The sequence below is a fragment of the Melospiza georgiana genome, chromosome 1 (genome assembly GCF_028018845.1).
Source record: "Melospiza georgiana isolate bMelGeo1 chromosome 1, bMelGeo1.pri, whole genome shotgun sequence".
Classification (NCBI taxonomy): Eukaryota; Metazoa; Chordata; class Aves; order Passeriformes; family Passerellidae; genus Melospiza; species Melospiza georgiana.
This window is the reverse complement of record NC_080430.1, coordinates 128,388,330-128,414,613: the sequence shown is the minus strand read 5'-3', so window position 1 is coordinate 128,414,613 and position 26,284 is coordinate 128,388,330. Positions and strand designations below refer to the sequence as shown.

The following is a 26,284-nucleotide window of genomic DNA, read 5'->3' as shown; positions in this document are numbered from 1 at the left end:
GTCAGGAAGGTAGGAAGTGGTTGCCATATAGCTTAGAAATTCATCTTTGTGCGTACTGTGTACAAGGGATGCTAATCTAGCTCATGACATGAATGATTAAAAGAAGTGACAGGTTTTTTTTTTCATCAGGGAGTGGAAAGTAGTAATTAAGGCATAGAGTACAATTAAATACTGACACACAAGAAAAAAACTGGCTAGGAAAAAGGTTGCTGTGAGCTGGCTAAGGCACATAATTCCAAATACCTATTGAGAGTTTTTCTCAAATGAGAGAAAGCAGGAAAATTTACATGAGGAAACTCCCAACAGACTCAACCCCAAAGAAGGCCCCCTAGGAAACTCATAGTGAATGTTGGGCTATCAAGTGTGGAATAAATTTAGAGAATTTCATGGGAATTATTAAACTAGACATGCTAGAAGGCTAGAGAATAGGGAATTTAATACTCCATCACCTAATTTGGCAAAAATGGAGACAGTCACTGGGAAAGGTGCATTCATCCAAGAACTGAAAACTGGAAAATGATCAAGAAGTCTTGACAGCCAAGTTAGCACATGAGCTAACCATTTACTAAGATTTGATTATTGCTAATAACTGCGTAATAAATGCCAAAAACTGCATCTTGGACAGAAAGCTTGTAGAAAACACCCTTCTAAAGGGTCTTGGGTTTGCAGATGGCAAGCAATAATTTTTAAGCAATATTCCCCTCTAGAGATAAAAACTCTTAATAGTGTTTTACATTTACATTTACTCAGGCAAGAAAATAGGAAAAATGCTTGAAATTTGCTTCAGGGTGATCTCACCTGCCATGAAAGAAATTATTTGTTATTCCACTTCAATTTTTTCTGATAAGCAGCAAACAGTATAACAGAAAATGCATTGCAAAATGCAAAAGAACAGATGTAGTAGATACTGATAAGCAAAGGATGGAAGAATGAACTTATGGGGTTTTCTCTAAATTTATTCCAATTAGTATTGAATGCACAAAACTCAAATGGCCCAAGAGAGCTCTCGGTCAGAAATGAATTATTAGAAACAAAGGTAAAAATTACACTGCACACCCTAAGACTAACAAGAAAATTGGAGGATACTGGGAACATATGCCCCTAAGCAAAAAAATACATAACCAACCTTCCACAACAGTGAATTTGCAGAAAAGGTTATGCACTCATTAGCTGTTGTTTTAGATACAAAGGAAAGCGTTACTTTATTTTCCAGATTGGAGGCTGAATGCAAGTGGAAACAGAGAAAAAAAAACGTGAGGAAAAATTAGTACCACTATTGCACTATCATCAACTGTATGGCAATTTATGTATAAATGGAGTTATATACTTCCTACTCAAAAGATTTATGGCTACCCTACCTCTCACTTAACCTGTTTACTGTACTGGTGTCCAGAACAGAACTGAAATGCTTCCATGTAAGCTGAAAACACCACCATGAAACTGCATTAAAGACAAGGAGTGCCTCCCTGCTGTCAGTGACTCTGTAACCTGGCAGTGCTGTCACCCTTGCAGAGACTGCTCCCTTCCCAAGGAAGCTGCTGTAAGGATCTGACTAGAGCCAGAGCATATGTGCAGTGGCCTCCTGACACTCTAACAGCCAAAATAACTTGTGGGGCCTTTAGCTGCAGTGCAGGCTGGTGGCCTGAATTCCTGTCCAGCTCAGAAGCTGGCAAGTACTTGCTTATAGCTTAAAAACTTCAACAGTGTTCCAGATTTCTTTCCAATAAGAACTACATGCACTGAAAATAAATGAAGCCCAAGAGACCTATGGTTGCTGTTATTATATGATGATATTTTTTCTGTTAGCTTTAGGACCCCAGTGACTTATAAGCTCAAGAAGAATATCTTAACAAAATTGGAAATCCCTATCTGAATGATGGGCTGAGAAAACATACATTAAGTTCAACTCCTCCAAGGAAGCCTAAGTGCCATCGTGGTGTTTCCCACACCAGACTACCCAGCTTCCACTGGAAGAAATACCAGGCTGATGTGTCAGGAAGGAGAGGGGTTGTGGTCCAACAGACGCCACACACCCTCTCTGAACAACCAAAGAATTAAGTTAGTGGTGTTGCTGGCTTGAAGCTCAGATGCTTTCAGGTATCCCAGTAATACAAAGAGTCCACCAGCCTCTACCATTCTGCATTCAACACTTATCAATATATGATAACCACAGAGGGGAGCCTAAGATTGTTACTTTGGTGAAACTGTTCATAGGAGCAAAGCAAGCATGAACCCCATCTTGCTTCATGACATATAGGATAAACTGTCAATAAAAGTCCAAAAGAGGTCCTTTTTATTTGGTAGAAGAAGTGATCCCTTAGAACACTAAATCATTCCTAAAGAGAAGCAGAATTAATTTAGGCTGCTTGAACTAGACAAAACCAACAGAATGTAATCCTCTACAGATCTGCACTATTGTGAAGGAAAAGTGGAGGAAAATGACTATGTGAAGGGATATGTATAAAAACAGGGCACATGGGAAAACTTTACAAAGGGCTGTATTTATTACACTGCCTAAGATAATCTCAGAAGATAAAAGCTGAGAAAATCATTAATGTGATATGTATACATTTTAAAAAGTCCATATGTAAGTTGCACATACAAATTCTGATTTCCTCACTAGTAAAACTTGAGGAATCTTCAAATTTTTTTCCCCAAAGATATTTGATGGTTTATATTTTATTTGATTCTGAACCAAAATCGAGTAAAACAGTTTTCAAGTTTTCTGCTAAATTAAAATAATACCAATTTGAATATAAATTTCTAAATATTTAACTCTATATATTCTCTAACTAGAGGATGTAATCTATTTCATAATATATATTAATTAAAGTGATGTTAAAATGAAAAGAATATTTTAAATAGAGTTAAATAATTAGAAATTAGAAATCCATTACAGCAGTAGTCTGACCCAGGTAATTATTTATATTTTCAAGAAATATTGAAAATAAAGCACCAATAGAATCCAAAATTAGATTTTGGTTCAATAGGTTCAATAATATGATATTTTGTTTATTTCTGAAATTGTAAGTTCTACTAGAGCTTTTTTCCATAGAAATTTTTACAGATTTTTAAATGCTTTTATTTTTAAACATTAAAATTTGTCTTTTCATTAGTGTTTTTTGAAAACTGTAAAAAACCCCCATTTCTCTGCCAGGCTGATAACACAGTGCTGAAAACTTCACTAGGAGTGTCATTGAAATCCAAGCCAGCCCTCAGAGACTCAGAGAATGGAGGTCCATCAGAAAGTTTGATCAGGCACAGAATGAAAAAAAGTAACAAGTTATTTAGATTGGAGTAAAATATTTTTGAGTTGGCAAGGGGAAAATAGCCTGCTTGAAGTCATGTCATCTTAAATTTGTTAAGTTACTTATTTTCTTGTAATGCTATTTGAAGTATCAACATTTCCAATACATTAACTTGATTGGCAGAGGTGGTGTATGACTTGGGATAAACCCCAGTAAAAAGTTTTATTCCTGTCTGCTCCAAATTCTGAATGAGTTACTCTCAGCTGAAAAGATACATGCCTTAGAAACATCATCACTTGCCTTTTACCTCTGAACACCACATCAAGTCAAAATTTCAGGGACAGACAGCAGTGTTCTGGCCTTATCTCATTATAATCTCAGCAACTGATCTGAGAGAAATTCTAAATCAGGGGCAATAATACTCAACTAACTGAGTAAAACTTATTTTCGAAAGTAACAGACATGACGAAAGGTAGTTCATAAAAGACTGCAGGACCATACCACATCACTATAGGAGGAATTATCTGTTTAGGTTAATAAGAAGTAGTATTTGAAATCTGATACTTGTAAGAATTGTACAGCTATTGCATGTTTTTCACCTTACCATTTTGTATTCTTTCCAGCTTTTCTGAAAATCCAGACTTCCATCTTCTCGGTGTTGTATAACTGTCCATCCTCCTCCAGCAATTTCCATATTACAAAAGACCTACAACATCAAATAAAAAAGAAAAATTTAAAAATCCAAGCAAAAAATAAAACAAGTTTGAGTTGAAATTCTGTCGTCTTGGGTGGGGGGAAGTATTTGTGAATAACAGTATTAAGTGAGTATGTTTTCCTGTGCACTCATGCCCTATTCCCTCAATGACATCATCAGTCATTTGGTAACAAGCAGTTCTCTCATTATGTTTAGTGTAATTCTCCCAGCAATGTCTCCTTTCAGTACATCACCAAGAATATCTCCCAGTCATCCCCTTCTACTTCTTCAGCTTTCCCCTTCACATTTCCTCCACGCTCTTTTTTCTATTTTCTCTGTAGTGCCCCTGAAACCACTCCCTTCCTTTTAATAAACAAGAATAATTCTCTCAGTGATAATAATGCTTCATGTAGCTTTTAGCAGAGTGTCATTTGGTCTCAGAGAGTATCTCAAAAATTCTTGCAGAAAACATTCATCCTAGGAGTCTGAAATGTATCACAAATGAAGTTATTCTGTTTTCCTTTGAACTGTAATATTACCTACAGTGTTCCAGGCAGTGTCCCAAAATGGGACAGGTGACCTCAGAGCAAGCTGCCTTATAAGACAGAATGTAGGTAGGAACAGGCTCAAGACATGAGGTCTGTGAGACAAGGTCAGAAGTTAAGATACATACTCAATATGTAAGATCATACCCTGTCACGACTGCACTAAGAAAATTATAACCTAGATACTAAAGATTCTGTGTACAAAGGATAATGAAATAATTTGGACAATTTTGTTGACCCTTGATATTAGAATATTGTGCAGAATGAAATCTGTTAACAATCTCAAACAATCCATATAATGATAAAAATTAATATTAATTTGTATTCACTTTACTTTTTCATTTTCCTTCAAAAATACAGAAGATGAACTATGAAAAAATTAAAATACTACTTGTGCATTTGCTTTCCTTAGTATATGACAAGCAGTAGTAATTTTTGTTCCTGTTTTTCTAGGACACTTGATTTTAAGATATAACTTTCTTAGGGCTACTCATTCAAGCAGATTTTCCTGATTTCATTGCCCTGGACTCATCCATGCCATATTGACGCACCTATCCTAAATTTCATTTGTCTGTGCTTTTAAAAGCTGCATTCTGGCCTTTAAGTAAAAATTCAGTATGCAAGAGTGCTGAAGAGGTTTAGCTTTTGGCACTCACATTAGCAAGAGTCAACCCATTAAGCACTGGTTGGCAATTTAAAGCTTTATATTGCTTCGACAAATTGGAGGTTACTATCCAACATAGTTAAATAAAAATTTGTCCTGCAGTTGACTAGAGGACCATATTGTACCCTCAAGAAAAGCCATTCTAAATTTCTCCAACTCGTAGGAGCTGTCATAGTAACAATATGCAAGTATTTTTGTTTTAATTTGCACCAGCCATGCCAAGTGAAGTCCCTGTGAAAGTGCAGGAAGGAAATAGAATACCAGGACAAACATGAACTTGATTCAGGATAACCACAAGAAAACCCACAATTTTCTAGACAAATATTTTGGCCCTATTCCTTCTTTAGTGAAGCCACTGTGAGTCAAAACATTTATCTACAGGATTTAATGTCTTTAGTCTGATTTACGGTGAGAACTTCTAAAAGATGGATTTACTTTCCTTGTAAGTCTTTTCAAGCTCCCATGACTCCACTGCCAATTTTTAAAGCAGTAAATCCTCAACTATACTAAGACTACTCATTCTAAAGATGCATGCAAATGTTGGGATTTTCATAGTACAATATAATGAAAGACCTATAAAAAGACTGAAGTGTTCTGAATAATATATCAAATTGAAAGAGAAAATGGCACAGTGAAAAAAGATTTGCCAGCAACACATTTTTCAGTTGCCATCATTGTATGGTCTGGCACTTTCCACCGTGGTAGACACGAACACCTGCCCATATCAACAGGAGCTCCATGGTGATTGTAGATGTTACTGTGCATAGGTTTAGCCTTGTCTGTCCCAGAAAAGATCAAGGCACTCAGCCATTTAACACCATTTAATTTGTTCTGACTTAACCCTCTATTAGAAAAGAAAAGGATGAAAAAAAGTGACTGAATTTGTATGCATTATAGTTTCTGATTTTATAATTCATAAAATAATCTTAGAATAAAAGACCATCCAAAATATTTCACTCTTGCTCTTCCTTAAATGCATGGGTAAAAATTCTCAAGCTCCTAAAAGGCAAATATAGGATTATTTCTACTTATTTTACATTTATGGACTAAATTATTAACACTTTTATAATCATCATTCAGAGATAAGCTCAATTTTAAATTAAATGTGAAATTTCTACAAATTTCATTTTAAGTGCATGCACACCAAGACCCCACAAATCTACCTCACTGGCATGGAGCAACAAGTTCAAGACCAGACCTTTGAGATGCAGGGGATGTGTCTGTGCTATGCAGAAACAGTGTGATGACCACCATGTTGGAGGACAGCTTGCACAGTACAGGGGGATAACCTACATTAAATGGGTTAAAACTCTGCCAGATATGCTCAGAGAGAGCATCAGCACCAATTCAGTGGGAGTCCACTAGAAGAAAATAAAGGGGAGGAGGGAAGAGCACAGCTCCAGCAATTGCTTTGGCAGAACCATGAGGACACAGACCCAGGAGCCCAGCACAGGGGTGGATAACATTGCATTTTCAGTGTGGTGCACCCAGAGGATGGTGAGAGCCACGCTTGTGGGGGCATTAGGGGAGACAGGGGACAGCCAATGTATTGATCCAAGGGCACATAGAGAGATCCTACTTGCAGTCAGACCAATCACACCCAGCCTACTTGGGCTCCCAAAGGTGGCTTGGCTCTTTCAACTCCAAAACAGGAATGACTTTACTTTCACTGCTCCCTTGCTCACCAGAAGCCTTGCTTCCTCTCTAGCTCACCCCGACTTTGCTGGGGACTGAGAGGATTCTTCTTGCCTTTTCTTTCCCTTAGAGTAATCATTTGTCCACATTATCAGGCACTGCACATATACTCATCAGAGTAAGCCAATTAATTACCTTAATAATTTAATTCTATCTTTTTCTCTTTCTATATAAAAATATGGAATATTATTAAGATCCTTTTAAACAGATATGAAACACTAATTTTGATCAAGGACTTGAAGGTTAGTGAATGAACTGTTGAAGCTAGGAACAAGAAACAAAAATTGCAGTCTAAAGCATATGTGAGAATATAAAAATTAGATATGTAAATGGCATGAAGGATAATTTTTTGTGAATATATGGATGTGAAACCAACAAAACACCAAAACTGAGAGTAACATTTGTATATATGACAAAGGTATTTTCGACTGAATATCAGGGTTCTAGTAAGTATCCTTTAGAAAATATAAAATTAAATGAAGGCATATTTTGTAGTCTGGTGTATAAAATTGTTATGAATGAGATAGCTGGATGTGACTGTGAGTAATACAGAGGATAATAATATATTAGGGCTTCTAAGACATGCCAGAACCGCGCATTGCATTGTGGTAATCCAGATAACTAAGCTGGCTTTAAACAAGCAAGTCTGTCTCCATGGAGTACCTATCAGGATATCAGAGCAGTCTGATTGTGTCTGCATGGTGCTACCTTTGGGCTAATTAGTGCTGGCACAGTGCTGCATTGAAGTGATTTTGAAGCTATCTCAGCTGGAGTTAGTTCAGCTCTCTGCACAGCACTATCTTGCAGCTTGTTTAAATGACCTTAATGTCTAAAATAACACCTGTTAAAGCAATCGCACTCCTCACTTGACTAACAGGAACATGCCTGGGCTCACCTCTTGCTGTGCTACTGCTAGGGCAAGACAGAAACAGGTGTATCAGAAATGCCCTCAACACACAGAAACACACACTCCTGCCTTTTCTTGCTAAAACAGGAACCCTCCAGTAAAACAGCATCTGATAGCAGCATCTGTAACCAGGGATATAGTGGAAACACAGGATGGCTTCCATTGTGTCACTGTCCTTATACTGCCAGTGAAGTGAGTTTGAGGTAAATATACCAGAAGCATGAGTGTCAGGTACCCATTGTTTTTAATTGCAGTCCAGCTTCTGGTTATGGTTCATGAGCTTCAGTAAGGCTAAGAAAACTACTGCCAATTGGTACATCTGATTTGGACACAGATGTCACATCTCTTTTTGAGCAGAGCAGTGTCTACAGAATTTCTTTTATTATTCTTGTCCTGCTCAGTAATGCTTTCAGGGATATCTGCCTTTTCTGTCATGTCAATTATTTTCCTATTCACATTTTCCAGAATTATGTTGGTCTTGGCCCATAAAGCTCTCCCACCCCAATTCTACTCATGGCTTAATGAACTCTATTTCCTCACTAAACTAGGACATCTTGATGTTTACAGGCTTCCAAAGGCCTTTTGTAATACCAAACTCCACTTAGGAGCAACGTTAGCATATCTTAATATGATTATAATATTACTATAAACAATAATATTGGTAGTATTTTTTACAGTATTTTTATGTTTGCAGGGTCACCATTTTAGTGCAGTAAGAATAAATTCACCAGACAGAAGTGGTTCCCTCCCTCCTGTCTGGCCCACTTTATGGCTACCACTGAATTTCCCAGGTAATCAGCCTTCACCCTTGGTGGCTGCTCCAACAGGGCCCTGTCAGAGGGACAGCCAACATTCCCCCACAGACAAGTTGGGTTGAGGTCATCCTCTCATGTTCCTAACATCAGTTCCTGACTCAGATACCTTAGCAACAAAAGCCTTGCAAAAAAATAATCTCTAATACAGACCAATGTTTCATTTGCATAAAAGAAACCCCCTCCCAAGTCTCTTTTTTGAGAAGGATGGGATTATACACGCTTCATAATTTCAAGCAGCGCTGGCACTCAGCATGTTGCGTTCTTTACAGCCAAACCTGCTTTTCCCTGTCCCCTACATGAGAAGCAGAATTTTTTTAAATCCTTATCTTTAAAAACTACTCATTCTGCTCCTTCTTTTCTTGTGCTACCATATAATCCCCAAGATCAGCTTCCTAATTATCACACTTTACAAATTCACTTCTAAATTTTATTGCAGATTTATTTGCAGCCATAGTCTGATTCAACTGGGCTTGCCAAGTGGGAGGAAGTGAGTCAACTATTGAGTGTATGTTGGAACTTAGGGAGGATTTTCTGTCAGCGGGAAAGAAGAATGTCTGGAATAATACAGTTAATCATTTTCTCAGTCTATTATACTTTTTAAAGACTAAAGAGAAGACAAGCTTTTTATACCAGTACAATATTTTGTGGAATGATAATGTCAATAAAGATTCGAAACACTCCTTTCTGTTCAGAGCAATGTCGTATTAACAAACAAGAAAATAAACCCAGTCTTACCTTTTTAGGATCTGACACATTGTTAATATAAATAGTGTAGACCCCACTTTTGTTAACACCAGATTGGTATACATCTGCACAGTCTCTGAATGGCTTTTCTTCTTCCTTTTTTGCATTCTTTAGTAAAACTGCAAAACAAAAGACATGATAATATAAGTTACAACAACAGTCTTAAGCATTTCTGTATCTAGGAGGTCCACTTTTGCACACATCATCCCTTTTAAAAATGCACAGTAATAATTGTACTGTGTTTTCTACACAGTTCACACATTCGGCAAATTCTAGTAAAGAGCTAGTACGAAGCTTTTGGACAGATGGCAGAAGTAGGCACCAGAAGAAGTCATGATACAAATAGCTAAACAGAACATCCTGTCTGCTGAGAGGTAACACAGCATATTCTTTCTGAGTCCAAAGCCCTGTGCCCCTGCAGGTGTTGCCTCTGACTAAAGATGTACGCTCAAGGTTGCCGAAGAATGCCCCAGAGATGGCATATAAAGGTGGAAAAACGTGTTCAGTGTTGTGATCTGACACAGATGCTCACTTAAGACAGCAATGCTGGAAGGAGAGAGTTTGTGCTGTTCATGAGGTAATAACCTTTGAGCAGCATAGGAGCTTGGGGCAAGGCAGCTGCTTGCTTAAATTTATTTATTTTGTAAAGAATAATTTAATTATTTTCCTACCTACATTCATAAAATTTGTTAAATAGAATAAAAGAAAAAACAGTGCTACTGAGGTCAGGTGTCTGGAGGCAAGATTTATAGAACTCATTTTGGCTCAGCACAGGGAAACAGTTAATGTTATAACACCAGTGCAGATCTTGATCCTGCATATTACAGACAGACCATGTATATATGAGTCTGGGCTGAGAAATCAGGAGTGCAAAGTGTTGAGAATCCCAGTCTTGAACAACCAGGAAATTCCCTGTAGAAGGAGTAACATCTGAGAGTGTTCTTCACTCTCACAAACAAAAGTAGCATGACCCCTCACAATCGTGAAGGATATGATTCTATTCCAACAGCACATATTTTAAGCACGTCAGTATTCCCATGGAAATCCATCTGCCTACTCAGATTTTTAAAGTTAAACATGTCCTTAAGTGATGTGCAGGGTTCGGGCCAGCACTTCATTAATCCCTACAATAAGGATACAATATTTAAGTCTTCCAGACACACTCATCCTCTCGTGAAAGGTACTTCTTTTTCATTTTTGGCTTGAAAGTGTGAGTTATAGATACAAAAGGGACTACATCTCATTCACTCTGAGTGAAATGGCCTCTGGTCAAAGTTGATGTTGATGTGCAACAGGGCAATGGCCTGGCACAGTGTGTGGGATTACATGGGCCATTGGTGGTGAGAATAATGCCAAGGGCATGCAGTTGGAAGTACTATCTCCCCTTTGAACACCTCAAAGCAGTATTTTAGGATGGCAAATTCCTGCCAGAGCACTTGGTAACAATACCATTTCAGAGATGGGGAAATTGAGGTAAAAAAAGGTTAAACATTTTACCTCAGTCATTCTGTGAAAAGGTGGAAATAGAAAAATAGTGAGAAATCCAATCCTGACTGTAAGACTACATGGCTCTCTAGGTAGCCATTTTGAACAAAAATTATATTATTCTTTCTCATTTATGTGTGTTCATATTATTATTTGTATTTTAAGAAACAAAAATCCCTTACGTCTCCCTTTCCATGTATTTACTTCATGTTTTTTATTTTTATTCAGCACTCTCAACAAAAATCAAACCTAATTTATATATTTGCATATGAAATTTGATTAGGAAATCATTGGCTTTGAAACTTAGACATATTTGGAAAAGGTAGTGTTGGCAATGTTGTAGATTGCACACTTCCCTGTGAGATGGCAGAGAGTGAGGTCCTTAGCAAGGTGCACATCAATTGTGCACTCTCTCAAAAGTGACATTTTTTGAGATAAGACATAGAACTGAGGCCCTCGTGATTTGTGTTAATTAAAGACCTCATGGTACTTTTTGTAAGCAGATGGTGTCAGTATCTGTGGCCAAAGTCCAACCTGAATAATTACTTGGGGCTGGAGCCAAAACCTAGAGGAGTTACAGCAAAGCCTCTCATTGATTTCAGAGGGCCTTAGAATAGATCCATTCTTTCTGGCCTGAATTTCTCTAATGCTGTTGTTTCAACTGGAGACATCAGTCTCTCCTGTCTCAAAATTATATTTAGTGGTGCAGAGGCACTGCTCATTTTCTTCAGTCTTAAAACACTTATATTTTATTAGCTGTATGCAGCAAGATTATCTTACCTCTTATATGAGTGTTATACACACATTGAAAACCACTTGGAAATAACCATTAAGATTCAATAAAGGAAATTTGAATTTGGGTCCTTTCTAGCTGAAACTTAGACAAAAGAAATCATGAGTATGTCTTAAAGTTTATATCATTAAAATTTTAAACAAGGTAAGATTTTAATATCAGAGCAAATAGCTTTGGTGACTTTCCAAAGAGATGGATCTCTAGGAATTGTCCTTAGAAATAAATTATCATGCTTAAAACTAAAAGAAACACAGTAAAAAGGATGTTTGTGTGAGAGATGAAGTTGGAAAAGACAGATAAATGTGATTGACATGGCCATCTTTCCTCTTAGACAGCTAAGTAGCTGAGATCATACAGAGTAAACGTATACTTTCCTAAAAACTAAGCAATCCGATACGCGTTTGGGGTTTTATTCCGCTGTAGCCAGGAGAAGATGGCTTTCCTTGAGTGCCTCTCACTCCTTTCTCAGGAGCTGGTGCTCCCACTGGAAGAAAAGCCCAGCTCCTTCACAAGGACCTATACTATTACAGACTGCAGCACAGTATATTAAGCATGACTAGCTGAAGTTCAGGTTTTCTTAATACATTACACTGTAATTTGCAAAAACAGCCCAAACTTGACAGAAAATTAATACTCAGGAATGTCACTGCTAATGTGCTTTTAGCATAAAATATGTTTTCTCTAAGGTTTGCTGTTGTTTTTCTAACTTAATATTCCATAGAGTTTCCAAACTACTTCTACGTACTATAACTCCAGACTATTTTTCTCTACAACATTACATAGGCCTTGAATCCTTTATACATTAAGTCCCTGAATGATGTATAGGCTCACATATGGTAGATGTGTAAGTACATTTTTTTTAAAGTAAGAAAGTTCAAGTAAGTTAGTTCTAAAACAAAATATGTAACCATTAAATTCCTTAGTCAGCTTCAAGATATTGACTTTGCACAAACTTCTAATGTTTGTTTAGCTGTTTTCATATACAATTCTTATGACAGAGTTTTATGTACCTGAAGAAAAAGATAAGTCTATGTCAAGAAAAATAATATTATCATTTTTTAAACCTGAATGCTTAGCCAAGATTTGGAACCTGGGAGGGTTTTCTGATTGCCTTCTCTGGATGAATAAACTGGTCATGCTCCTTTAAAGCAATGTGTGGAAAGTCCTGTTTCCCTGAACAGAAGGAGAACCAACAATAATGTTTTCACAGCAGTTCCAAACGTCTTCTGGGTAATTTTTAGCACAATAACTTTCTCCTTGGGCTATGCTATCTGTTTTCCCCTACTTGATAACAATTATTTCTTTCCATTATCAGTCCTTCAGCTGTTCCTTTTCCTCAGTGCCCTGGGTGATGAGTGGAGTCCAGACAGTAGAGGAAGTGCCATCCATAACTGCCCAGGCCCTGTGGATGATGAACAGGAACCCAGATCAATGAGCTCTCTGCTAACCCATGGGCTGCGCAGCACTGTCAGAACCCAGGAAATTCCTCTGACTGCCCTGGAGGACTTCAGACCCCGGCAGGGGGAACAGAGACCTTGACATGGAGTCAAAGACACCTGTGCCTTCAATTTTAACCCATGGAAACAATTACCAACTTTGTGTGAAGAGTTACAGGCCACAAGTGTTTGAATAGAATGATAGTGAATTTGTCACAGGGTGAAAAAAGTAGAATTTTGGGGTTTTTAGAATGGGGGTTTAGGAGGCAAGATGGAGGAATCTGGGCCTGTCCTGTCTTTCTCCTTCTTCTTCTTGTCCTCCATCTTCTGCTGTGATGGTGGCACTTTTGGACTGGTTTAGGGTAGAGACTGACTGTCTAACATAAGTGATAAGTATTGAAAATTATTGTAAGTAAAGTACACGTAGTTTTTAGTATAAAAAGATAACACTGTCCTGAGGGTGGTCAGTGTGCCCTCAGTAAGTACATTTTAAAAAATGTACTTACAACCCAACCTGCTGGACAGAACTCCACAGGTCCAAAAAGGAATGTGTTAGATAAAAAAAAATAAACAACCTTGAAAACCAGAGCTGAGGAATCTCGACTTCTTCCTCAAGCGTGGGGGTGGGGAAAAGGACTTTTTAGTACCTCGGGAGCCATTATGGCAACAACTCAGAACCCGACACAGCACCAGGGCTGAGCAGTGTTCTGCTGCACCTGCCCCCAGGATATTAACCCTCAGCAGAAAGCTGGGGTCAGCACCTGAGGCTGCAGCCCCTCCAGTTTTGTTAGAATGGCTTACCTGTGCTTGCAAGTGAGAGAGCTCAGATATATAGGGCTTTTCCCCAAATCAATAGTCATGGAAATTTAACTGATTGATAGCTATGTGTGCCCAGTGTAGAGTGAGACTATTTTTCTGCTATCAGTTGTAAAATTAAATTAATAGTTAATTAGTTTATTTCCTAATCACTATCACAAATAGAGAATGTTTTCTTTTTTTCCCAGGTGAAAGGAAATACCAACTGACTATTAAGAAAAAGTAGCTTCTGAAATATTTACTAATCTAGTATTCTCCTCTAGGAATATGAAATTGAAAGCATAAAATATTTGTTCTTTCTAGCTACATGTAAATTATCTAATTTCATCTCAACTAAGAAAAAATAAAATAATCTACTTGATTTTTTTAACTGATATTTCTGGTTGGTTTTGAAAAAGTTAAGTTGTCTCATTACTTTTCAGGTCTCCATCAGATACCCGGTGAATTGCACAGCCTGTCTATAAGCAATAAAGAATGTTAAAATGCAGTTCATTATGTTGATTGAATCAATAAATCGCAATCATAATTCCTAAATTTTTTGATATCTGAGCTGCTATTGTGAAATCAGTTGAGACTGAGTTAATCACTGGACTCTTATGTCCTTTAGTGACACTGACAACAAATGAAAAGCAGCTGGTTTTTTTTCTGCATGATGGTGACTTATTTGGACAGATATGCAGAGATTTCTTTAGTGTCTGAATGAATTATTATATTTTCATTTTTTCAATGTTTTATTTACAGAAATATAATTTTCTTATAGACTAGAAGTAACAAAAAGGCACTTTAAAAACCATTTAAGCTTTTGAATTCAGATAGGAAAAGTCTTCCTCCATATCTTATTGTCATATATAATTGACCTAAATTTTAGCTGCACTATCAAAACCATCTGAGGTAAAAATTATGGCCCATGTTGAGCAGCTCCTAAAAAATCAAAAAGGAGAAGGTTTTAAATTGGTGGTTTTTACCTAAAGCTGCTACATTCCAGGGCAGGGTCATACAAGGACTGCCAAATGATGGTTTCTGTCTAGATCCTGACTGCAAATAAAGTTTGCCTTGATCTTGTCATTGTTCCAGACATATTGTGGGGAACCCTGCATTTCTGTAGGTGACCCTCTGTCTCTGACCTCTTTCCCAGCCATTTGGGTGCAGCTGCTGTGGACCAACAAAATTCCAGTTGCAATGGCAAATAATGCCTGGCTTGTAAAGAATCAAATCCAGGACAGTTTGTTAATGTCATGCAAAGGATGTTACTCAAACTGTTACCCAGTGAGGAGGCCTGGAACACTGCCCACACATGGATATATGTTCCCTGATCCTGCAACAGCAACCACAAACAAATCTGACAGAATAAGGTGAAGATTTTTTTTGTTTTGAGGAGGAAAAATATCCAAAGACTTACAGTTTCTGCTGACTTACAGCCAGAGGACAGTGCTGTTTCAGTGTCCTTGTCTGGCATATACCAACCTCCACTTGAGAACAAATATTAAACTGCAACCTAATAGCTGGCTGTGACACCCAGCGTTGCCTGCAATAGGGCAACCCTGAGACAGCACCATTGTGTTGCAAATGCTACACAAACCAGAAGAAAAAGCACAAATCTGAAGGCTGATTTCAGCTCAGGTATGCTCTCCAGATAACTACAAGGAACTGAAATGATAGCTATGCAAGAACATAATTGGATCCCTCTTAAAATGGACTTAAAAAGATATTTTCATTGTATACATATTACACTCTATCCTTTTTTCTTCCACAAAACATGTTTCTGGATTATTAAAGCTACCACTGTCACTCAGTATAACCATTGAAAAATAATTAGAAAATTAAAAATTAAAATTAAAATAAAAAATTGAGATGCAATAAAAAAGTATTGTAGCATTTATTCTTGATAAAATATCAGGAGCTTTTTATACATCTAGCTGGTCAACTAAAAGTTTTAAATGTGAATTTATACTTAGTTACCACCCAGTTCTAATTGTTATAAGACAAACTATCACCACCTGATTCTAAACTTTCTCCAATGTCAACTTTATTTCCTACTTTATTAATTCTATGTTTTATATTCATCCCCATAAAGTCTGAAAATCTTAAAAAAACAAAACAAAATGGGGGGATATTAGTATGAAAGCTGCTTCTGTATGTCTTGGAGTCCAGCAGTCTTCTCAGATACGTCATTGTGTGTGATTGTGTACTCATGTTTGTTTACTAGAGAGGTGAAAGGAAGTTTAGGACTAGCGTTTGGACAGGTACTTTCCTTTCAACAAAATATGTATTCACCAAAATGCTTTGAAAACTAATATTTCTTTGCAACATTGCTCTGAATATGACAAAAAGAGCAGGCCATTGGCAACTTAGGAAGTTCATTTTGACATACTGGAATAAAATATTTTTGTTCTGGGAACTATTGCTCCATAATCATGTTTATAGATTATAAATTTGCAGATTCTAGTGTATAAAAATGTTTAATCAAGGCCCCCACTATTCCCAAATGAAGTTATAAGGCTAGATATCCCAGGTTACTTTGCTGCTCCAGCCTCTCCATCTCCCATCACCGGCATCAGGGCCCTGGAAGTCATGGGGCTTCCTCACTACTTTCAGCCATCATCCTCAGGTTTTTTTCTTCTTATACGCTCATAATTACTTATTTTCTTTTAATTTTCTTTTCCTTTAGGACTTTTCTCCTCAGGAGGGCCCTAGGGTTTTGCAAGAGCTTGGCTAACACCTGGTCTGAAAAAAAGTTTTCAATATGAACAGATGTTCAAAGCAGAGGATTGGATAGCAGCATAAGCGCAGGAGAGCATATCCAGGAATTTACAGTATAAGTTCTTCCTCCACCAGATGAAATATCTGCATCTTCAATAGGTTTTGAAAGAGATCTCTTCCATTAATTTCTCCAGTTAACATTTTTGAAGCCATGTTAATTTTCATCATTCAGCATCCCAAGGAACTCCATACACATACTGCGGGAAGGACAATTTCCCTTTGTTAGCTTTTAACAAGAGTGGTCCAGCTGGTGACCCTGCATTCTTAGCTGAAAGTGTAAGTCTGCACCCATGCTCTACAAGCCACCTGCAATTTCTACTGCAATCTTTCTATTATCTTTTGCACCGCCTCAGGTATCTCTCATAGGTTTAGTTAATGTTATTTCACTTACTCAGTCATCTGTCTTTCTAGATTTTTTTGTGTGCAATGTGGGTTCCAATATTTTATGCAGTATTTGAACATACCATAGATTATGTGGTACAATTTTTTTTCCTGATTTCATGTCTATTCCTCTGTAGCAATTTAAAAAATAATATTTTAATTTAGGCCATTAACTGATGAGTAACAAACACCTCCTGCATCTTTCATTTAAGATGCAGGAGGGGTTTGTTACTTTTAATTGGGAGCTTACCTTCAATTGGGAGCTTACCTTCAGTTCATATGGGTATTTTAGAAGGTAAAAGAAAATAAAAATCTAGAATTTCTTTCTTAGGCACATTCATTTGCTGAATGGTGCTGAATGCTGACCTTCATTAAAATGTTCAGACTCTGTAACAATATAAGCATGTGTATAATACACATGCACATTTTGGATGTCTAAGGGAGCACTTTAGTCCTAACCCCAAATGTGGTGCAGTCACAGAATGTCACTTACAGGAGCAGTGCTGGTCTGGCTATATCTGTTGGCTGTGGACTGGTTCCATAGCCACAGAACAAATGGGAGATGGGAGATCTTGCAGAAAGCATTTGGATTTGTTGTGGGGGCAAAAGGGGGAGGCTAGGTTAGGGATTTTGTTTGGTTGCTTGGTTGTTTGGTTGTTTTGTTTGTTGGTTATACTAGTTGTTTATTCTGCTGCAGCAGCTCAATGATCTTGATTCACCCCATGACCCTACAGTCACCGGACTTGATGGAGAAGTGGAAGGATTTTGTTTCCAAGGAAAAATGACAAAAGCAAAAATAGTGCCTTTGCTCTCAAACTCTAGACCTCAATGGCCACATTCATCGTCCCCACTGCATGTGGGAGGCCCAAAGTGGTGTGTGAACCTTTCTTAAGTACAATCCAGAGTAACTACCAGGCCATGCTGAAATGCAATTAGCAGGGCTACAATGATTCTAACAGCCTAGGCATTAGTCCAGTATCAGATTTGTTAGGAGCACTAAGGTTCATTACATAGAAGATTTTGAGATCAATACTTTTAACATGGGGAGGAAAGGGAAAAGGTGTACTCAATTAGATGTCTCGGGTTACCATTTATAGAAATGTTTTAGCAGCTAATAGAACATTACTTTGCCCTCCCACAAAGCCTCTAAGAGTCTGTCATAAGAAAGGCAAACAACTGCATAGCAAGAGCACTCAAGCTATCCAACTACTTATTAAATAAATCATTTAAAGCAGAATTTCCCTCCTGTAGGGCTGCAGGAATTAACTTGGTCATGGAAAACGACATTAACGTAGAGAGCTTTCACCCTCTCCAGGGCATAATTATTTAATACCTAATAAATTATCTACAGTTATCAAGTTTGTTTCCCAATAAATCCAGCCTTAGTGACTGGCAAGAACAATAATACTTCAAATCACTGTGCATTTGAAAGAAATCACTTAAGAATACCATAAAATGGTCCTCATTAGTGAGCTGCAATAGAATGCCTTATGGCCCACTTACAAAGAGATAAAGACACTTAATTATCCAGCTGCAATATAGTTCCTTAAGAGTTTCTGCTTGAGACAGCAATTTTGTGAGTAACTAGCTATTCACAGAGAGGAGAACTAAATAAGTCTTTCACTAACTGTACAAGGAGATTAAGTTGCTGGCATTGTTTAATACTTCTAGTGCCCATATTTCTTTAATTGATTTATATTTTTCCACACAGATACCCTAATGTGCATTTGATGTTTCCATCTGAGCAATGGTATGCATACAAAGAAATTTTTTACTAACAAGCCATTTGAGTGACACTGACAATGCTGTTAGTTTGTTTATATATTCTGATATTCTCTGTAATATCTTTGGTGTGAGTGAATAATGCCAGTTTCACAAAACTGAGTGAAGAGGCACTGACCTATACTGTAGGAATGAGGGTGGGTAATTGATTTTAATATCAGCAATCAAGAATTTATATACACTTCCAGTTTAAAGTTTTCAGTACAAATAAATATTGATCTGCCGTGATCATCAGCAAGTTAATAGGGATAAAAGATGAGAATCCACAATTCTGTTTTGAAGAATTTAAATATTTTTCCACTGACTGAATTTCCAAATTTCCACTGAATTTCCAAATTTCCACTGAATTTCCACTGAAATTTCCAAATTTCAAATGCTGCACATTCAAATTTACTTATTTCAGAACTGAATCTCTATTAAATTACAGCCAAAGTTGCTACTACCTATTGTAATTCTTTGTACTTTATTATAAAGCATAACTTTGAAATTAAGGCATTTTTGCCACAGCAAGGTATGAAAACATTTTATTTTCAAAACATGATTATTTGAGGGTTTTTTGTTTGTTTTTTTTTTTTTTTTTTTTTTTTTTGTTTTGTTTTGTTTTGTTTTGTTTTTTTTTTAGAAAAAACCAACACAGGTAGTGATTGTATAAATAAATGAACAACACTAACATCAACCCTAAATATAAACTCTTAACATTGCTACTACCTTTTAACAGATAATATGGTGAAAAAGGGTACTTGTGGTTGTAAGTCACCTCATCATGGAAAAACTCACTTGGACAGAAATTAATTCATTGATCTAAAAGAAGTCCAGACCCAAACTCTGAAAATGTTGAGTCAGATAAGAATGACCCCAAAAACTGTCCAATAGGACTTTCTGAGCATCTCTGAAAATTGCATACCAACAAAGAGAGTCTTCAACAAAAGCAGGAATTGTATAGCACCTGAACAGAACCACAAAGGCTGGTGCTGATGTGTGTGTTCAGCTGAACATCTCCATGACAGCACAAAGTCAGAGCAGCCTCTGACTGCAGCCCTGCAGCACTTTCCAGATCATTTGCTCAAGAGGATCCAGCCACAGTAAGAGTAAGGGGACCCCTCTTCCCTGACACTGAGTGCAAAAGAAAGATTCAGTTTTACTCCAGCTTTGAAAATATAAATAGGAGCAGATCACTCATTGGAATGCATCTTCGTAATAGTGAGCTTTGTGAAACGCCAGCAAACATTTTCTGATAGTGATCTTCTGATCTCTTTTTAAATGAAAAGTATTTCTGTTTTGCTTTAGAATATCTTAATAAAAATGAATACCTCATGCTCATAAAATCTCTAAAGATGGAGGAAGTAGAGAGAAACTGAGAAAATTGATTTTTTCCATAATCTTGAACCTTAGCTGAAGTTATCTGCATTGACATCTTTGGGAAAGTTAAAAAGTGTGTGGAACACAGATGATTTCAGTGCATTAAACTGCATTTTGTTTAAAGCTTTGGTGCAGCCATTCTAACTTTTACAAGTCTAAGGTTTTTAATTAATTATTAAAAATAAATATTTTTAAATTAATTAGTATATCAAAAGCATCATGCTTTGTCCTTACACCACAGTATATTAGAATGCATTGTTAACTAAAATTCAATTTCTGGTATAAAAAAAAATCTGTCACTTTATACATTAATACATTTCTTAAGTGATGCTTCAAGCACAGCCCTGATCCACCTCAAGCCTACAGCTTTCAGACAAAGCTGATAAGAACCTTCTGTGCACCTGAAACAAAAGATTCTTCTATATTTTGAAAGAAAAATAATGAAGTAATTTATGTGACACACTCTAAGTTTCTGCCTCACCAGTTATGTCTCATCATGTTGGAAAAAACCTTAATAATGTCAAGGATGAAGTACCAAGAGGAGGCATGGGCTTAAGGAATGAGATGTTTATAGAGAAATGGTGCAGAAAAAACAAGCTGTCGCTTCAATATATGTCTCAGATGAGTACCAATATTATTCTTTCCATGAACAGAAGTAAAATTATCAAGATCAAGACATGTATTATAAAACCTTGCTCTTCTACACTGCTAAAATCTAGTGGATTTAAATACCCTCATTATTGTATTCCAATTTATGGCTGAATCAATATAATATAGAAAATTTGTGTTATCAAACACAGTCAAAATACTAATATTTAAAACTACTGTTCTCTTTTTCTGCCCTGTATTCCTACCAGGATTTTTTTTTTTTTTGGTTTGGTTTTGGATTTGTTTTGGATTTTTGTGGTTCTGGTTGTTTTTTTGGTTTTTGGTTTGGTCTTTTTTTTTTTTTTTTTTTTTTTTTTTTTTTTTTTTAATACTAGCCTGTATTATAAAAGGTGTCTTTGAAGTCTGTCTAATGAGGAAGGCCAGCATCACTGCTGAGGCAATTCTGCTTCTGTCAATGGAGTTTCCCCTGAGCCTGTAACCTTCAGGTCATTTCTTTGAAGTTCTCAGTCTATTCTCACTCTTTTCACTTTGAAGTAAATTTTTACATCACATCGACTTTGGAATAAGAAGTGGAATAGATTGACTGTTGTTTAATTTTTTAAAATAAATTAATTGCTATGCTTTTAAAAAGCATGAATTCCCTTCAAAAGAATTTTTGGACATATTTTTTTTCCTATCCATAAACCAGGAGACTTGTACCTTTTCTGAAGTGCCAGACCCACTAACCATGTTATTTACTTTATGAAGTCAATAGGTACTTCCAGGGAGGTAAATTCTTAGCTTATACATGCATGATTTTGAGAATTAAGCTTAGCATCTTGTCAGTATTCAAGAGGAAGATAATTCTTCATTTCACTTTTACTAAGAGGCCACAAAATCAGACATTCATGATAAAACCTCCTCTTCTGTTCCATTAGTTTTCTGGGATAAGTAAGTTTAGGCCAAATATTTTAACAAGGTATATTATCATAGAGTCTGGAAAACAGCCAAAGAAAAAAACCAATAGGACAACAAAAATAAATTTATGGTTAAATATGCTTTCCCACTGAATTTTACATTCCTTTATCCTGTGGGTAGGACTACCTAGGCAGTTAGCAAAAGTTATGCAAATTATTTTTAATACAATAGAAATTCAAGAAATTTTCTTATACTAGAATCAAAGACAATGTATTTTTGATTGGGCACCTTTTGTGACATTGGCTTGAACCATAATTTCCGAGTGGACCAATATCCTTTCCAAAGTGATTGGTTTGAACTTGCATACACATCTTTGATTGCATTAGCTATGGCTTAACATAATTTGTGGTATATACCTTGTTTTGGGGTTGAGGAGTTTTTTGAGTAATATTCATGTGACTGTTTACTTTAGCACTACATATCTTCTCCATAAATAATTTTTCTCATGTGGCAATTTAGAAAGTACTTCACAATACTATTTATGTGTTACAGATGTGTTTGACAGTGATAGGAATGTGCTTTATAAATAATATTCAAGAAAAATAATACTCTAAGTAGTATGAGAAAAGACCAGTTTAAAGAAAACAATAAGCACAAAACCTTTTATTATCTTTTCTGAGAATAATTTTATTTCTATCCATCTATAATTTGATCTGTATTTGTTATTTTCTACAGGTGAAGCACTTTTGCAGTCTCAGAGATAATCATGCAATATCTCTGTGATCAGTCAGGTCTTCACTTCTATATGTTTTTATTTCCTCATCTTTTGTTGGGGAAAAGTAAAAGTTTCATGCATTTATCTACATTTTAATTTTGAGATTACTTCATCCTTAAAGAGTTATTTTAATATTCAGCATAGTGAAAAACCATTTCCTTCAAAGGCTAGTGTCTGAAGGTGATTCTATTTCAGAAATTCTTCTGTAGAAATTTACTGGCAGATGTTGCCAAGGTTTTTGCCCCTGCCCAAAATATACCAATATACCCAGACAGTGTGACAAGTTTGTTTAGCCACAGACACAGGCCAAAATAGAGACATGTGAGTCCCCATGGTACCCTGCATTTATTTGACTCTCTGCAGGCTCTGTGACCTGCTCGAGTGTCTGTTTGAAGGATTACATGCAACTGAAACTCTAGAATCACTCACACTGGGAGAGAGGTGGGTGGCATTTTGGAAACTGAACTCGCAACAATTCCAAGTTTTGCAGGTGGCCCTCATCCCGAAACTGGTCTGTACCAAAACTGACACTGAAAATGGGAACTGGATTTTCTATTTAGGTCCTCCTATATTTAAAAGAAAAATCAATTTTTGTTGCTTTTACCTTTTCACTTGGTTTTTTGAAGTTTTTTTTCTGGTTGATTTGGTCTGTTTGGTTTTGTTTATTTTTTCTCTTTCTCATTTGCCTTTATATGCCTCAGAAACTCTCTTATTATATGCCTAGGCACAGTGGAAGCGCCAAAGCAGATTTCTTAGGGTTGTCATCCAGTTCTCGGGACTTTGTTAGCTCCTTAGACTGTTTTACTGAACCAAAACAGTTTCTGTTCAGCCCTGTATCTCTAGACTACACAGCTATATTATTCATAGGCTCCTAACAGGAAAATTTTAGATAGTGTCCCAATTTATTTAAAATTAATCTAAAAATAATTTTTCTGATATGATTATGTCACTACCGGAGTAAATGTATCTCATGTTCTGTAATAAAAAAACAGTGATTATCACCAGATTTGTTTCAAATTTATTGGTTTAGTTATATTTATATATTTAGCTATATTCCATTTTTCACTTTCACAAATGGAAAAATCCTCAATACTATGACTTACAAGAAAAAGAAAATAATTTTTCTATCTGCGACTTATATTGGGAGAGAATTTACACATGGATGGATGGAGGAGGGATGGAGGGATGGAGGGATGGATGGATTAGATAGATAGATAGATAGATAGATAGATAGATAGATAGATAGATAGATAGATAGATAGATACGATACATAGATACATAGATACATAGATACATAGATACATAGATACATAGATACATAGATACATAGATACATAGATACATAGACAGACAATTTTTAAAATAACATGGCATAAATGTAAGATAAAATATAAAGACTTACATTATTAAGAAAATCTGACAGAGATACTTAAATCCATTCTCAAAATACCACAGGATTTAGACATTGAAATTTCTCTCGACTCCTTTTGTTCATAAAGTTCCTCACCTTTGACAGTTTGGCTTTCCAGACTTGATGCCTCACTTAGGTTGTGCTTTCTGTCAAAGATGAGTGTCCCTATTAAAGACCCAAAGTTCTTAATAGGACCCATCCTTTTCTACCTCTGCAGCTTTCTAATATTAATAAAAAAAAAAATCAATATCTATGATATCTAATAACCTTTACCTAAATTACTTAAGTCCTCTCTTTTATAAATGGAAAATACTTCCCAGTGTTACTGGCTGTTCCTTTCTTCCCTATCATTAATTATTTTGAGCATTTCCATAACAGTACTCCACATATCTTCTTTCCCACCTAATAGATCTGTACCTTACAGCTCTCTCTCCTCATATTAAAATTGTTCCAGGACTCTAATTTTTTCATTGTCCTATTCTTTTCTGGACCATTTCCATTTTTGCTACATCCCTTATGAAATTAGATGACTGAGATTTACCAAAGTATAAGACAGAAGAGGTGTCACTGATTTATGTATCACTCTTTGTTATTCTCCATTTCCCAAGAAACACCAGTTCTCACAGAGCATTTTTTGTTTTGATCTTTAGTGCACATATCAAGATTTGTGTAAGACTACCCAAACTTCATATTTGGGTGTAAATTTAGAGTAGCTCCAGTGCTATTCTAAATTTGCATTTGCCAATGTACATACATTTCCACCTTAAACATGTGTTTTCATAGACTGAAGTTGGCATTAATTTTTGGCACAACCTTCAGTACTTAGTCTTCATCAGAGTGGTCTTGTGCTCCAGGAAAATATTATTTTATCTTAAGCTATCTGGCTACTTCTTCAGCTGTGAATGTACCTACCAAAAACACTGGTCAGGTAGACTTAATCAGACAATAAGAAAGAAACATTTCTTCACTTGAGCATTTCTTGTTAAATTATTCTCCTCAAAGAACAAAGGCATCCAAAGAAAATGCTGAACATGATAATACACAAAAGACAATGGCGTTCAAAATCAAGGGCTTAGTTAGGCTATTGAAGTTATATTTAGGAATTTAACTGTGCTAAGCATCATTTACTTCCACAGTTCCTCAGAAGTTAAAAAGACTGTTGAAAACTCAGGTTTTCAGGCACCTGAATTTGTACCCAGGAGCCCAATTTGAAACATCCTCTTCTGTATTCCTCCTTCAAAGTTTTTCTAAGAAGCAGCTGAGGAAACTAAGTTTAGGAAAAATGTTGGTTTGTTTGTTGTTTTTTTTTTTTCTTTGAATCATATTCAAGACTGTTAGAAAATCTTTTTAAGCTTTAAAGAACTTGCTACATATCTCTGTATGAGAATAATATATCTTTCATTTTGATATTGATTTTAAAATACTCCTGAGCTTTATTAGAACACTCTGGACACAGCCTTGCCAGGTTTCTTTGCCAAAAGGCCATAAAGCATAATAAAGGATTTGCATTGCATCACAATGTTTTTCTACTGATATGAGAACAGCCTTCTATGAAACATGTTATTTAATTCCAAATGCTAGAGAACTATATAACAGAATGAGCAGAAGGGAACATTTAGAATGAACATGAGAGGAGGAAAAAATTTGTTTTTTTAAAGTAGTCTATCTACACTGGCCCAAGCATGCAACACTTCCAAAGTAAGAGATGTAATGCTCATGACTGTAGCAGCTTATGTTTAAGCCACACAAGTTGCATGGGAATATATAGCAGAGAGAAAACCCACATTGCCTTGAGCTGAATAGTTTGATTGATCTAGTATGTCTTCTGTTTCTTAGAGAGAGCACTGAATAATGATGCAGGTGACAAGTTGTTTGGGGTAGTTGTTGCTGGTTTAATTTTAGTATTTTGCCTTTTTTTTTTTTTTTTGTTAGTTTGTGGCACTTAGAGCTCTAGAATGACAACAATCTATTATGCTGGGCTTTTCAGATTCTGATACCTCTCAGAGAACTCCTTGATCCATGCTTTCACAATTGCTAAAAGACTACACGTCTACAGTTTCTCAATGTTTATCTTGTGCCTTTCTCAAAAGGATTTTTATTTTGTCATTTCTGTATGGCTTTTTTCTGTAGATAATAATATATTCTTCCAAGTGTACCATTTCCATTTTGCACAGTGGCTTCCACCCCTCCCTCGACCACTTCGGGTGCAAGGAATTTCTTTCTTAAGATGTTCTGCAGTGTCCTTGGCATTTGAAAATTGAAATTCTATCTGACTTTCTGTCTCTGTTTCTGTAAAAAAACTGTTTACTAAGGAATACATACTTGAGGAAAATTGTCCTACAGAGTCTTTGCTGAGCCCTTCTTTCAATGTTATTTCTACCTTTTTCATTTGGAGCACCCAGAAACAAACAAAACACAGCAAGACAGAAGAAAGAAAAATGATCCCTTATTATAAATAAAATCTAAT

General features: G+C 36.2%; 1 protein-coding gene across 1 annotated transcript in view; it reads right to left on the bottom strand.

Moving 5' to 3' along the window:
• ANGPT1 (angiopoietin 1) overlaps positions 1-26,284 on the bottom strand; it is a 150,406-nt gene that overhangs the window by 46,031 nt on the left and 78,091 nt on the right. The window contains exons 5-6 of the mRNA XM_058027383.1: positions 9,304-9,431; positions 3,853-3,954 (exon numbers count right to left, since the gene is read on the bottom strand). Of these exons, the coding sequence (XP_057883366.1) occupies positions 3,853-3,954; positions 9,304-9,431 (230 nt within the window). The remainder of the gene's footprint in view (positions 1-3,852; positions 3,955-9,303; positions 9,432-26,284) is intronic.